This window comes from Cheilinus undulatus, linkage group 5 (genome assembly GCF_018320785.1).
Source record: "Cheilinus undulatus linkage group 5, ASM1832078v1, whole genome shotgun sequence".
Taxonomy (NCBI): Eukaryota; Metazoa; Chordata; class Actinopteri; order Labriformes; family Labridae; genus Cheilinus; species Cheilinus undulatus.
The window spans coordinates 21,588,672-21,603,247 of record NC_054869.1 but is presented as its reverse complement, the minus strand read 5'-3'; the positions used below and the strand labels follow the sequence as shown (position 1 = coordinate 21,603,247).

Here is a 14,576-nt window from a genome sequence, read left to right as displayed (position 1 = left end):
TGTTTTTTTTGAGTAATTTATTAATCATATTGATTAGATAGAGGTATCATAAAAGTATGTATCAAATATGATACAACTGGCATTAAGGGGTTAATTGTCCAGCCCTAGTACAGATGTTGGGGAGTTGCAGGATGACAGCGGCTAAGTAGGCAGAGTTGGTCATCTCTCAACCAGAGGTTGTTGGTTAAATCCCCATTTGCATCAGTGGTGTATGAATGTGTATCATAGGGATGAGTCAGTACTGATAGCCACTCTACATAGAAGCCTTCATCATCAGTGTGTGTGGATACATTTGCTCTGCAGTGTTAAAAAGTGCTTTGAGTAGTCAGACAATTAGAAAAGGCTATTCAAGTTCTATTTACACCTAAAGTAGTTTCACAATAAAGGTCACTTAAAAAACAATATCGACTATTAGGAAGTTGGTATTGTAGCCATTTTAAGGTTATAGTGTGTTTTTGTTCCAAGTGGCTTTGCATCATGTAAAACATGTAAAATACTATTCTACTGGGTCAAGATGTGTCCCAATATTTTTTCAGCCAATTGTAAACACATCCAAGATGCTGGATGCTGCAAATGCCATTGTGGACACCCAGCAGCCAGACTGCTGTCTGTGGTCACTTCCGTCATATATTAGCTTTGTCTCTCACAACAGCATGCTCTTTAGGTCTGTCTGTTTTCCATGTTTGACACACATCAGCCACTGCCATCAGTTCATGTCACATTATTCAGCGATGGACCAATGATCATTACCAGGATGACCATCGGTGCATCATAAAAATAAAACAATATTATTCCTCATGCATTCCCGAATACTCTGCTGACACTAAATAGTGCACTTTCAAATATGAGTTTACCATTCACGCTTTCAGTTTACTTTTGTATAAATGTCATTGATAAATTCAAAGTAAAACTTGGTTTGAGTCATTTTATTTGTAGTTTTTTTAGAAGCAGGAAAGAAAATTGACAAAAATTGTAAATCAAATTTGTTGTGAAAAAATCGGAGACATTTTTTCTATGTCATATCGCCCAGCCCTACTGCGACATTAAGGGAAGTAACAAACCAATTACTTGCTTACTGGAACAGACACAAAAGGGTGAAATTCATCCTTCGTCAGAAAAGACTGCAAACCTCTTTTTTATTCCAAAAAAAAAAAAAAGACTTCAAGAATCAGGGCTGACAAATTACTACAAATTAGAAAGCTGCATGTTTTATTACAGCCAAGCTGAGATGTGAAGCAAATGTAGATGTGTGGAGAAAGTCAGCCGTTCCTCTATTGTCCGCTTGAGTCTGATTACAAAATAAAGAAAGTCACTGAATACAACTTCACAACTGTAAAAGACTGTCATTACTCCTTGTAGACAACATGCATCTGTTGACAGGAGAGCGTTTAGTGTCTTTACCAAAGTTGGCAGACGTTGTAAGAAGCCAAAGAACCATCTGACTGACAAACTACAGTAACATTACAGGATATTTGACTCAGATAGCATCTACAGCTTGTTGTTTGCAAACTGTTTGCATGTGGATAGCATGCCTATTAGTCATCGGTCCAAAAGCGACATGGCCAGCTCACTGTTGGACTTGATCAACCAACACTTGATTGTTAACTCATCCTGCACTAACAGAGTTAGCAGATCAGGTTCATCTAACTGTGATAGTGTCTTTGGTATCTTTTTGGTTACAACGTAAAGTCATAAACACCAAGCGAAAAACTCTTTAAGGAAAGATATTCATCAACTGTGCATGTGTGTGTGCTTCTATCTGAGTTTATTTCTCAGATATGTGAGCACCCATGCAGACAATATTTCACAGATGACTCACATATAGTTCCATCAATTTGCAAATTCTACACTCAAGAGCAAAAATAACTTTGCAGATTGCAGCAGAAAATTAATCCTGAAAGGAAATGTCTATGCCTGAGTGTGTTCTTGACTCCATCAGCTGTGTAAGCAGCAGACAGTAGCCATACTGAGAAAGAAATATTGCACCATGTACTCATGGGTACAGCCTAACTTTACAAACTCTACCCTTGCTTACAAGCAAGCTAGTAAAGATGGTCTCTCAACCATGTTCTCTTTTATTGAAATTTAAGAAGCGTAGAAACTTTACCTGAAGTGTGATCATAATGGTTAAAGGACATAAGTTAGCTTTTTGGGTTGCAGCACTATAATTCTAACTTAAATGGCACACAAACCGCCACAAAGGTGATGTAACACAGAGGCCAATAAAACCATCTTGCAGTTCCCTTACTTGGCATTAGCAATTTTATTTAACAGATTCAGTGGTTTTGAGATGTTGATACACTGGATCTAAAATACTAAGTTTGCCTCAGGAGAAAGCCTGAATGTTTTTTATGATCTATTTTGGGGCTTGTATGCCTTTATTTTTCAGACAGGGCAGTGGTTAGAGTCCCTAAGTGGGGAGAAGGAGAGCAGTGAATGACACAAGGGAAAGACGCCATGGGCTGGATCTTAACCCAGGCTGTCTGCCATAGGGCAACAGCTTCTGCACAACCACCAGACAATTGACACCCCAAAACTGAACAATTTGTCTAGTCTATTCCTCATCATCAAACCATTCCAAATGAGATATTAAATCAACTGTTGATAAATTATCATTAAAAGTATCATGTCATCATTAGCCTTTTGTTAAAACTACCTTGATGACCTTTTTTTTTGGGGGCCAATTTTGAGGCACCATCCCTTGGCTGTTTCTCAGTATGGTTGTCCAACACCTACGTATACATTGGCAGCATCAACAGCTATTAAAAATACCTGCAGGAAAATTAATCCTTATGCTGATGATCTTGCTTTATAGATCATATTGAGCTCAGTATTAAAGCAACAATATGTAGTAATTCTGCCTAGGGTGTTTAGGTGCATGCTGAAGGTTTCTGTTGTCAAACGCAATGCTGTTACATCTCCCTTTCTAAGACAACATACTAGCTGACAAACATAAGCTGGCAAAGTTGGCAGACATTTTGACTGGTGAAAAAACATGTCAACTAAAAGCTGCAGTAACATGGTCTGAGTGTGTGCAAATATGACTCTGCTAGCATCTACAGCCTGCTGTTTGCACACTGTTTACATCTTTCAATATGTGTATTTATTTCACATACAGGAGTAAAAAATACTGTTGAGTTTTTATGTTTCTAAACTTAAAAAGCTAGCTTAAAGACCATCAAGGGAGAGGACAACTTTCTGACATAAGATGGATGAAATTATTTATTTGTATGCAAACCTGAGAAATAACTGGGACGACTTTCTGCACCTGGTGAAGCTGTAAAACAGCAGACAGCAATAGCTGTAAAGCCTAATGCTAGATACGTTCTATATTTGTTATACATAATAAAATGCTGTTGAATGGGATAACTGGCTGACTTCCTGTTGAACTTTTAGGTAAACTGCATTGTAGGGCACTTAACTTTATACAATCTACTGTGTATGCAATCTAATACTTGTCAGCCTCAGATGTATGGCATGTGCATCACATGTCCTCATTAAAGTATTTTGGTATGTAGGACTGCTTCTGTTGGTCCTGGTCAGTACAGTAGACAGACTGTGATCATGAAACTGAGAGAGGAATCAGGAACATACTCTCTTAGCAACATGCTGAAGTTACCATGGATATTCTCACCTCTTGCAGATGTTTTGTTGCACGATTGAGTGCCTCTTCATACCCAGACTGTCTCAGCTCACTCAGGCTCTCGTAGTACTCGTCTGGGTCATCATTTTCCGTGAACAGAACCTGGGACAGGATCTTCCATCCACACGTATCCAGAGCGTGGCCCAGGTACACCTGTAAACTGTAGCAAAGCTCATCCATTTCTGTTTCAGGTACTTCTGCTGGACCAAACAGCACAGTCCACATCCCGGCTGGTTCCTCCGGAAACACTGGGAGGCAGGGCTCCAGGTCCGAGTTTATCGAGCACAGCTGCTGGTGGATGGCCCGGAGGTCCTGGAAGGAGAACAGTCCAGCCCAGCTGCAGTCCTCCCTGCTCAGACTGTCCAATTCCTCCAAGTCCAAGCTGTCCAGTGAGGAGGACAGAGGGTCCTCCCTTAACACTTCAATATCAGGACTAACAGGGGATGTAGTAGATTTGAGCACAGCTTGATTTTTTATAGGACTTGGTTTTGATACTGTCGTGGACTTGTTTGTAGGACTGCTGCCTCTCCCCACAGCCTCCCTGGCTCCTTTGCTCGGACTCTTTGCTACTTTATCCCTGATAGGACTTTCGAGCCATTTTGTTTTGTCCCCATCCTGGCCGCTTGTCTCCAACAGAGGGTCCCTGCAAAAGCTTCTCCTCTGCACCGTCCTGTTGTGGCAGGTTATTGCAAATTTGCCCTCCACCTCATTCCAGGCTACGATAAAAACAAATTTATGCTTCTCCTTCTCCTCAAACGCATTCGGGCGGACGGCTACCCAGCCCGACTCCAAATTATCCTCCATTGTGAAGGACATTTCTGCAAAGTGATGGGACACTATAAAAGTCCTCCTTGCGTCAAAAAAAAAAAAACAACGTTTGCACCGTTTCCTTGTGGTTTGAAGCGAAGTAAACTGTCGTGTGTTAAAATAGCGTTAACTAGACACAATGTTCTCACCGAGGATATTCTGCATGAAGGGCTATCCTCCTCCTTCGCTCAAGCGGATGAATTTCGAGGACCGCGGTGTCATTTCCCATCTCTGGCCCACCTGCCTTCAGCTGTTTATCCCAGCCTCCCACAGCAGCTAGCTTTATTAAAGAAGCTATCCTACCATTGAAGACTCGTCTCGGACACATTACATGAGCCCGTTATTCAGCAGGTCCAACGGTCGATCCGTCTGTCAGTTGTATCCCGTTATTCTGGATGTCTCGGCTCCAGACCCCCGTTCTCATCAAAAAGTACCAGCGGGATACAGAAACAATAGCTCGCATCGTTTAAATACACCAGTCTGATGCCATAAATAACAGTGATAAGTGCATGTGTCCTACAGCACTGTCTACAGAGAGGTTAGCATCGTCCCCAAACTCATAACATTGCAATGTTTTCTTCATCGTTCGCCCAATAAGACCTCATACGCAAAAATAATACTGCTAGCTTCAGGTGCTGTACGAAGTTGCCGGAATTTCCATAAAAGCAGCTGTATAAGTGTGACCATTAACTTAGAAATAGCCTTTGTTGGTTGCTGAAAGCAAGATATATTTAGTAAGTAGTATTATTACTGTCTTAAATGAAAGCTAACCACAAATAGACTTAAGTCTTGCGGAGTGAGGGCTCTTGTTGTTGTGGTAATATAGAAAGATCCGAGTAGACTTTAAAGGCAGCGTCAACATCTCAACTCTAGCAAGGCACGTACGGACGTGCTGACGTCGGTGTTTAATGGTGTAGGATGGTTTGCAGGGTGGTTGCAGTGGTGAGCACACTATGAAAATGCAAAAACAAACACACACAACACTTCATACTCTGTAACAAAACTAGTCTGTGTTTCGATAGTTGGTCTGGATATCACCGTGATTATATTTTAAAGTGCATCTGACGTTATCAAACACAGACTATTACATTAACCTACTGAAACCTGAGCTTTGGTAAGGAATGGATTTTTATTTCCTTCACTAAGTAAACGATCTGAATTCCCTTTCCAAAATCCCCATAAATTCCCTAAAATATCAAAGAAATTATCTTAAGTTTATGTGAAAATTCTGAAGTCTAAAGTCTCTCTGTCTTTGAAAACTTTAGGAAATATTTGAGAAAATAAGACCTCAATTTAAACATATGCAACTCATCATCACTTCTTAAACTGATCTAGATATTTCAGTGCAAAATGTGTGCATCTTGTCTCTTTGATAAAATCATTCCAAGCTATTAGAATAAGAAACCAATAAAATCTTAAAATAATTAAAAACAAAAACATCAAAATTGTATCAATGAGATATTTATGGCATTAATATGACATTAATATTAACACATTGATATTCGTTCAAGAGTGTAGAGCTGCATGCAGTTCAGTGGTGACTCCAAATGTGTACCTAAATCTTTTTAAACTAAACATTAAATAACAATGTAGCAAATTTATCAGAAGGAATTACATCAACACATTCTCATAAGGCTGCATAGTAAGTATAGTATATAGGGGCAGCTGGGCATCACATTGTAAATTTGTAAAGAAAGATGATATTTAGATCATAGCAATTCCTTCAATATTAGGTCAAATTGAGTGTTTTGTCATCCAGCATGGGCATCATGATATTCTGTAGGGCACTTTAAAAATAATAAAGTTAAGGTTGCTGGTAGAAAAAGGAAACCAAAACCTGAAGTATTTAATCTGTTGTCACGAAAAAGCTTTAATAAATAACCTCAACACAGTGAAGCGTGGTTCCATGGTGTAATGGTTAGCACTCTGGACTTTGAATCCAGTGATCCGAGTTCAAATCTCGGTGGAACCTGGAGATTTTAAAAGGTGAAGACAAGTGTAAATATTAAACCATTTGAGTAACTTGTGATAACAAACGATGAATGAAGAAAACGGAAACATTAGTAAAACTGTTTTAATATGTAGACAGTAGTGACAACCTCCACAATGTTTAACAAAGTCTTGGCTCTGATAGATATTCATTTCAAAATCTCAGCTGCCTCCACTGATGACTCAGTTCCCTTTTCCTTCTACAACTCATGAATTTTGATATCTACATGTTTTTATTAGGCTAGTGCAGGGTTGGAAAGTAAGTAATTACATTTATTCAAATTGATTTAATTGAGTAGGTTTTCTGGGTTCTTGTTTTTTTTTTTTTTTTTTTTTTTTGAGTACATTTTGAAATCTGTACTTTTATTTCAGAGTAAGCATGTTTTTACCAGAGTAATTGTACTTTATCTTGAGTACTACACCCTTGTACTTGTTCCACCCCTGTTGACTAGATTGGTTTTATTTCCCAAAGGGACATTTCAACTTTAAAGCGTCTCCAGTGTTGGAGGTATTTGACAATGTTGAACCACCAGTTTTAGTTCAACTGTAAACAGTAAATTTAAATAAATACAAACTCTGCTCGCTGTCGTTTCAAATCTGGGGTGTATGTGGATGAGGTTCCCTATCATGCCCTTTGGCAGAGTGTTTAGATGTATTTTTGATGTGTTAGATGTATTTATATGTGTTTAGTTGTGTTTTACCTGTTGTACAGGGATCACTGCTGTTTTTGCTTTTGGCCACATTATAGATGGATTGCACCATGAGCGAAGTTATCCACCAGGCTAGGATTTGACTTTCAGTTTTCCTAAATTCTGCATAGTATTCTTCATAGTATGCATTGTCTTGCAATGAGGTTGCATCTCTGCTTTGTTCTTGCCAGAAAAGACTAATTTTTCACAGTTTTTCAAGAGTGACTGCAGCACTGCCATGTTATAAAGTGTACAAAGTGCACTTTATTACATACAAAGTGTAATTTAACTGTATGTAGTGTGAACCAATATAGACACTTTTAAAGTGGCAAATTTAACTCTTTATGAGTTTAATCTAAACTGTCTTTGTATTTTACTTTATCATTGAGGTGTAACTTAACCCGAACAACCTGCTTGGAGATCTATTCTCATGTTGTATGTTGCCTGTAACAAAGATTATATTTTAACATTCAACTCCTCAGTAGCAACTTAGTATTTAGTACTTAAAGTAAACTTTAAATTAGATGCTTTTACCTTTCTTAGAGTAGCTTTATATACAAGCACTTTTATTTTTACTTAAGTAAATATTAACCAGAGTGACTGGACTTTTACTGGAGCATAATAGTCTGTACCTGCTCCACTTCTGGGCTACTGTTAGTGATATGATTCAACAAGACAAAGATGTGGTGCAGAAAAAAAAAACTAATGGTAGACTGATCTAAGCTGATGTGAGATTAAAAAAGGTGAAATTATTTTTTCCCCATCAAATTCCAAATATGAATAAACAGTACACACATGAAATCACCTTAATCTCCCATCCTATGTGATGTGGTTTTGAGGCTGAAACTCATACATTCCTTGAAAAAAAAAATTATGATAGAAACATCTTTCAGTTAACAATCGTCATTTTTAAAATATTGACAAGCTGTGTGTGCTGTTTATGTCAGTTTTAAGTTTAAATGAATTGTGACGTTAGAACAGATGATATGATGGTAAAAGGTTACAGTGACTTTGGTTTAAACTTCTCAACCTGTCATATTTCTGATGTTTACAGGGATGGGGTTAATGACATTTGACTTTTAGCACTCTGGACTCTAAATCTAGAGATCCAAGTTCAAATCTTAGTCAGAATTTGGACTTCCTCACCATATGTGTTAGAAATAAAAGAGATAGCACTATCACAGAAGCTTCAAAATATACTAGTATTACACAAAAGCATGAGGGCAAAGGTTGTCAGTGTAGGACTTTAAACCTTCTTATGAGTCTTCATGTTTTTGTTTGGTCACTGTTTATGAGTTGTTGACTGAAGTGGACCCAACTTTACCTCAAAACCAGCTTTAATTTTACATTTGGATAATACACAGAGACAGAAATATATAGAGAGAAAGGACTTGACTGTAAATGACCTATTTAAAGGCTTACAATATGATGAGGACAAATAAATACATTTTACATAACAATCGCTTTTATGAACTTTTACTTCACTTTCACGGCCCTGGCCTTTCTCCTCACTTCACCTGACTTGCACCCGATTCATGTTAATAAGTGACACAGTGATAATGATAACGGAGAAGTGTTGTGCCATGTGTGAGGCAGCATAGTACAAAAAGATTCAGTTACTCCAGCATTTACTCCAGAATGCAGAACATAGACAAAAGCTAATTGGTATAAAAAATGTGTTGATTGTCTACAGTAACATCAAGAAGTAGATGATCCCATCAGGCGGGGCCAAATGGTCATGGACCAGTGGGAAATGACAGCACATTTTTTTCTTCAATGCCTCAGACTTTGAAGTTTTGCAGTGAGATGCAGAAAAGTTGCCCTCTCATATATGCATGTAAAATGTCTATGCTAGTTAATGAATCAACAAGGTTAGAAATACTGAGAAATTGCTTACAGGAAAAACTTACCCCTAACATTTGAATGTTGTATCTGACAGCAAAGGTTGTAAGGACATTGTCCAATTATCATAAGTAGCAATTTAAGTGTTAGTAAAAATACAGCTTAGTACATAATATATATGCTCTAATTTTGAGTCTGGTAAAATGTAAAGGGAGGAATAAAAGATTAGAAAACATGTGGCATAAAATAAAGTCAGCTTTATTTTCATTGCTATACAGAATAATGTACAGACATGTTTGTGTTGGTCCCACCATTGACAATCTTTTCACTCATTCATCTGCTGGAGTGGCCATAGACGGGCATTTGGGACGTCCTGAAGCAGGCAAAAGGTTTTCCCAATACTCTCGACGAGCCCTAAGACAAAATCATGTCATTAATATGTCACCTTTGCAGCAGTACATCTCTCTTAAAGTCCCTGTAAAGTGAAATCCAAACATTGTGTTTTAACATACTAGATATGTTGGAATAAGGTTTCTGTAAACATGTGAAAACACTGAGATCTATGCATGACTACATTTTTGATTTAGACCGTTGGAAAGTTGTTCAGTCTTGATGGGGGAATTACCCCTCTCCTCTAACGCTACAGCGATATAAAGCCTCAGAGAAGTTCATCTCAGTACAGTCTATTGACAGCTGATGTTACTGCCTTCATTGAAAATTAACAGCCACTTACATGCTGTCTTTTTGTTCATTGTGAGATAAATTTCCCAAATCTATCAGTCTTGGTGGCCTACAAGTATCATAAGAGAGAGATTTGTGCCAGAAAACAGTAAATCTAATCCCCAACTTCTGTCTATCTGCTCTGGCACAGAGCCAGGAAGCTATGCTCTGATCAGAAGCATTTTTCAAAATGAGAGTGGATTGTATTCCTCTGGAGTGGGTATGGCTTCAGCTCATTCAACTGACACACTCACACCATCCTAGAGCAGATTTTACTGGCTCACTGTCATGATTTTAAAGCTGAATTTTATAAACTTAGAAATGTTTTTGATGACTGAAATTTGTCCTGGTGGCTCATAACACAGTGGCCAGTCGTGTAGCAAATCTTATAACGTTTTTTTAGCACTTTACAGGGACTTTAATGCCACTTTGTGCTATTGTTTAGGGGTGGAGGTCAAACTGAGCCATGTTTCTCCCCAGTCTTACCTGGCTCTGACCCAAGGTTTAGTGTGCAGCTCTAGACCAGCTCCCCAGGGCCCGTGTTTCTCTGAAGCTGGAGGGAGGAATCCTCGCTCTGCAGCCAGCTCTTCAGCTATGGCTCTGATATGATAGGGTTCAAAACCACAGCAGCCACCAATGTAGCGAATTCCTGCTTTGTAAGCCTCTCTGGCGTACTTGTGGATGTCCCAGCGAGTAAGTGATCTGGTCTCCAGTGCTGAAATGAGAAAAGATAGTGAAATTCTGCCATTTGTTGCCAGATAAAAGCGAAAATGCAAAAGAACAACACAAACATCCAATATAATTTTTTACTAAAAACAAAAACTGACCAAAGGGGAACTCTGGTAGGCTGAGGTATCCACTGTGGTTACACTCAGGTGTGTGAAAGCCCAGAGGCTGGACCATGAGATGAGCTTTGAGACCAGCTTTCTCTAATCCTTCTTTCATCAGCTTCACCGTGCGGACACAAGTCAGAGGGTCCAAGTGGCAATTTATTCCAACAATGTCAGCTCCTGCATGTGAACACATGAAACATTTATTCAGACTGTGTAGAGTTAACATGAACCCGGACTTTAATTCATGTAACAGAGGCTCAGTGTACCAGCTTTGACCAGCTTGACAGCACACTCTCCAGGTGGGACTCCATTCATGTCTCCCTGAGGGGAGATGCATAGTGTTGCACCAACTGCTTTACCGCTGGTCTTCATCACCTCCACTGCCCATGCTGCCTCTTCTACATGCTCAAAGAACTGCAGAGGACATGTTTGTGTCAGTATGGCTTGGACTAGAAACAGTAAACATAAAAAACGCATGACTATTTTTGACAGAATATGTATGCCAAACTAATTTCTGACTTTATAATTCACTGTTGGACAGGTACATAGTTTCAAATTCTCCTGTGGGAGCTCATAAATTAATGATACATACCTCAACCATAAAGAAATCTATGTCCTTCTTTAAGAAGTCATCCATCTGCTTCTTAAATATAGCTTTGACCTCACTTTCACTGTGACTCTTCAAGTAACATGGAGTCTGAGACACACCCCCTGCAACCAATGCACCACCCTCATTAGCCACCTCTCTTGCCAGGTCACAGGCGGCGTCGTTGATCTGAGCCCCCTGGATCAGATGAGAACAGATGTGAATATAAACAAAGGAATGGCATCATTGGATTTTCTCAAATGATTAACATAATGTTCACTGACAGTGATGTTGGTGACATTCCCACTGATCTCCAGCTTATCCTCGCTGCAGTAAAAGGTGAACGTCTGCATCACATTAGCTCCTGCTCTCAGGAACTCTCTGTGTAGCTGCCGCACTGACAAAGAGGGAGAGGAGTGGCTATTCAAATAAGTAATGTAGAAAAATTCTGCACAGATTAAGTGAGCCTAATATAAATCAACTCAGAGATGTAATGACAGAACAGAAGACTGCCAAGGCAAGACAGAGCCCAAGCAGCCCTAGTTCAGCCACTTTTGTGTATTGTCAACTCTAATCACCAGAACTGTTAACTTATTTTATAGCCATGTCTATAGAAAGGCCAGCAAGATCACCTTTTAAGACCATTGTGGTTTCCTTTATAATTTCCTGACACTGTGCATAAGTGTTAAAGGCCAGCCATTAGGGGAGAGCTCTCTGGGGCCCAGCTAAATGGAAGGTCAATGGAGGCCAGCAAAATCATGATCAAGTGTAAAGTTAAGCTGTGATAACCATATTTTTTGCCTGAATAACAACCATCCTTATCAAGTAACAAATTATATATTTATTTATGATGTAGTATATAGCCTTCTTCAAAATGTACATTCTTTTTCTTAAAACAATAAAGTTGTTTAAAAGTAGCATAAATAAGGCAGAAAGTCACAAAAATGACTTAAAAATAGTAAAAACAGGCAGCAAAAGGGGGTGAATAAGGGTTACATGTGGCAAAAATGTGCATGAGAAAGAGTGAAATGGTGATAATCGACATAAAAAGTGGTGAAAAGGGGTTGATGGTGGCAAAAATGGGTTAATAGAGGCAAAAAGGGCAGAAAAAGTGGTGGAAGGGGTCAAATAGTAGCAAAGTTGGTTTAAAGTGGCAAAATGTGTCAACAGAAGTAAAAATTAGGTGGAAAATCAAAAAACTGGCTTAAATTTTTTTTAAAAAGGGCAGAAAAAGTGGTGAATGGAGTTACAAGTGAGCGTAAGAGAGAGTGAAATGTGGTAAATATGGGAAAAAATTGGCATAAAATGTGGTGAAACAGGTTTAATAGAGGCAACAGAAAGTAGAAAGTGGCAAAAATGGGCTTTAAGTGGCATATTGGGTGGGAAAAGTAGTGAAAAGGCATTAAAATGTGCATAAGATGAGCTAAAAGGAGCCAAATTGGTTAAAAAAAATGATGAAAACTGGTAAATAAAAGTGGTACACTGGGCTGAAAAAGTGGTTAAAAAATGTTATAAAGTGGCTCAAATAAATCACTTTAACATCAGACCCAACAAGAGTTTGGAACACATTTTAGCTCCAAAATGAAGTATCTGTTAGCCAGTATGCTGGCACCAATGCTCCTGATCCAACACATATACGCTGATATCAGTTAATGACAACTAGGGGCCCATTCTCTGGGTTTTTCAGGGGCCCAGCCAAATCTGGGGGCAGGCCTGGTTAAGACTGCTAAAAACTTAAAGAGCATGTGACACAGATTGTCAACAATAAGCACAGGCTGTCAGTTTGTGTGTGGTTTGACTTAGATTTTTTTCTGCTTCTAACTGGTTCATCCTGTCATCTCCAGGTGTTTTACCTGCTTCAGGATGTTCAACAGCTGCCTCAGGCGTCCAGTGTCCAGCCTTCACATAGCCACGTCGCTCTAGCTGCAAAACATAGCCTCCATCACCCACAACCACCTCTCCAGCATTCAGGCGCTCCAGGATACCCTAAAACACATCCATGCTGTTAAGTGACTGTTATAAATTCACAAGCTGGTAGTTTAATGCATGTGTCATTGTGCTGAGGAGTAAAAGGCAGAGGACAGGTAACTCAGGCATACAGGGCACAAAACATGCATACTATGATGTACTCTTTAAATGTAGTGCCCTGGCAATGGTTTGAGTAGATGTTTTTTAGAGTATGGCTAAAATACTCAGAACAGTTCACAATATATGAACTAACACTGTCATTTTACATCTCACTGTGCTGCAGATTAAGAGAACTTTAATTTAACAACAGTATAAGTTTGTATTCTCCTTATGATATTCTCCACGTTATAAAACTGCACGACTGTAGATTCAACCACCAGCAAGGGTTAAAAAAAGCACAAGATTTTGTTTGTTTTACTTACCCTCCTCTTGCTCTGCATAGTAGATAATTCACAGCTAGCTTGCAAGGCACTAAAGAAAGTGGATTTAAAGCAATGCCTATAGTCTGTCAAGTCAACAATGAAATGACCTACAGAGGTGAAACTTGATGAAATCAAGACACACCAGGTCACACCATGGGATTGCTGCTGCAGAGGTTCTGCAGGCTGTATACATACACTTTCCAGCAAAGACACTCCCCTTTTACACAATCCGCCCCCAAGCTATCCTCTCTATCTCTCATTTCACTCTAGATAGCTGCTGCTCAACTCTGATCAAAATATCAATAGTTCTAAGGAATTTTCCGTTTATTCAGAATTAATTTTTTTATTTAAAGGTTTATTTTTGGGCATTTTGTGCCTTTGTTTGGTGGGGGGGGCCTCGGGCCGGATTCGGGCCTGGGCCGCCTGCGTACATGGGGCACGCCCCTTATCCACTCTGCCACCTGCGCCCCCAAAATTGATTTTTAAATGAATACTTGGGTTTATTAGATGGAGCAATGCACTACACAAGTTGGGTATGACAGGTATTATAGGCAGTATTTGAGATTTCCACTTGCACATACATAGGCTACATACATCCTTTAGATACTTTGCTAATGCATACACCATAAACTAACCCATATGTGTTTACATGCATTTGTATACATGCTCATGAATTCATACGTATCTATATAGATATGAGTAAATGCATGATGTGTGTATGCAAAGTATGTATGCAAGGAATGAGTTTGTATGTGCAACCTGAGCATACATGTATGTGCATGCTAAGTATTCAAATATAGCCTAAAGAACTTCTCTTAGTTTGGCCAGAGAAGGCAAAAAAGCTAAATTAAATATTAGATTGATGGGCAAGTATGACATAATATACATTATAATACATACAAACAAATCTATACAAGAGGTGCAGATGGCCTAGCAGTTAGGTTGAACCCCATGCATGCAGGCAGCCTGGGTTCAAGTCTGGTCTGCAGCTACTTTCCCCCATGTCTCTCCCTCACTCTCTCATCCCTGTTACCAACTCTTTTTGCTAAATAAAGTCAGAAAAAAAACTATGTTAAA

At 39.1% G+C, this 14,576-nt stretch overlaps 2 protein-coding genes and 1 non-coding gene across 3 annotated transcripts in view; 1 reads left to right on the top strand and 2 right to left on the bottom strand.

Moving 5' to 3' along the window:
- LOC121509890 (junction-mediating and -regulatory protein-like) overlaps positions 1–5,040 on the bottom strand; it is a 31,843-nt gene extending 26,803 nt beyond the window's left edge. Inside the window, exon 1 of the mRNA XM_041787673.1 lies at positions 3,635–5,040. Within this exon, the coding sequence (XP_041643607.1) occupies positions 3,635–4,459 (825 nt within the window). The 5' untranslated portion in view covers positions 4,460–5,040. The remainder of the gene's footprint in view (positions 1–3,634) is intronic.
- Positions 5,041–6,350: 1,310 nt separating this feature from the next.
- trnaq-uug lies at positions 6,351–6,422 on the top strand. The gene has a single exon. It is a non-coding gene; the product is annotated as a tRNA-Gln (tRNA).
- Positions 6,423–9,212: 2,790 nt separating this feature from the next.
- LOC121510092 (betaine--homocysteine S-methyltransferase 1-like) lies at positions 9,213–13,673 on the bottom strand. The gene is made up of 8 exons (XM_041787990.1): positions 13,500–13,673; positions 12,963–13,095; positions 11,394–11,506; positions 11,116–11,307; positions 10,790–10,937; positions 10,518–10,700; positions 10,177–10,405; positions 9,213–9,384 (listed from the first exon to the last, which is right to left on the bottom strand). Exons 1-8 carry the CDS (start codon positions 13,515–13,517, stop codon positions 9,300–9,302), a joined length of 1,101 nt encoding a protein of 366 aa, XP_041643924.1. The 5' UTR covers positions 13,518–13,673; the 3' UTR covers positions 9,213–9,299.
- Positions 13,674–14,576: the final 903 nt, after the last annotated feature.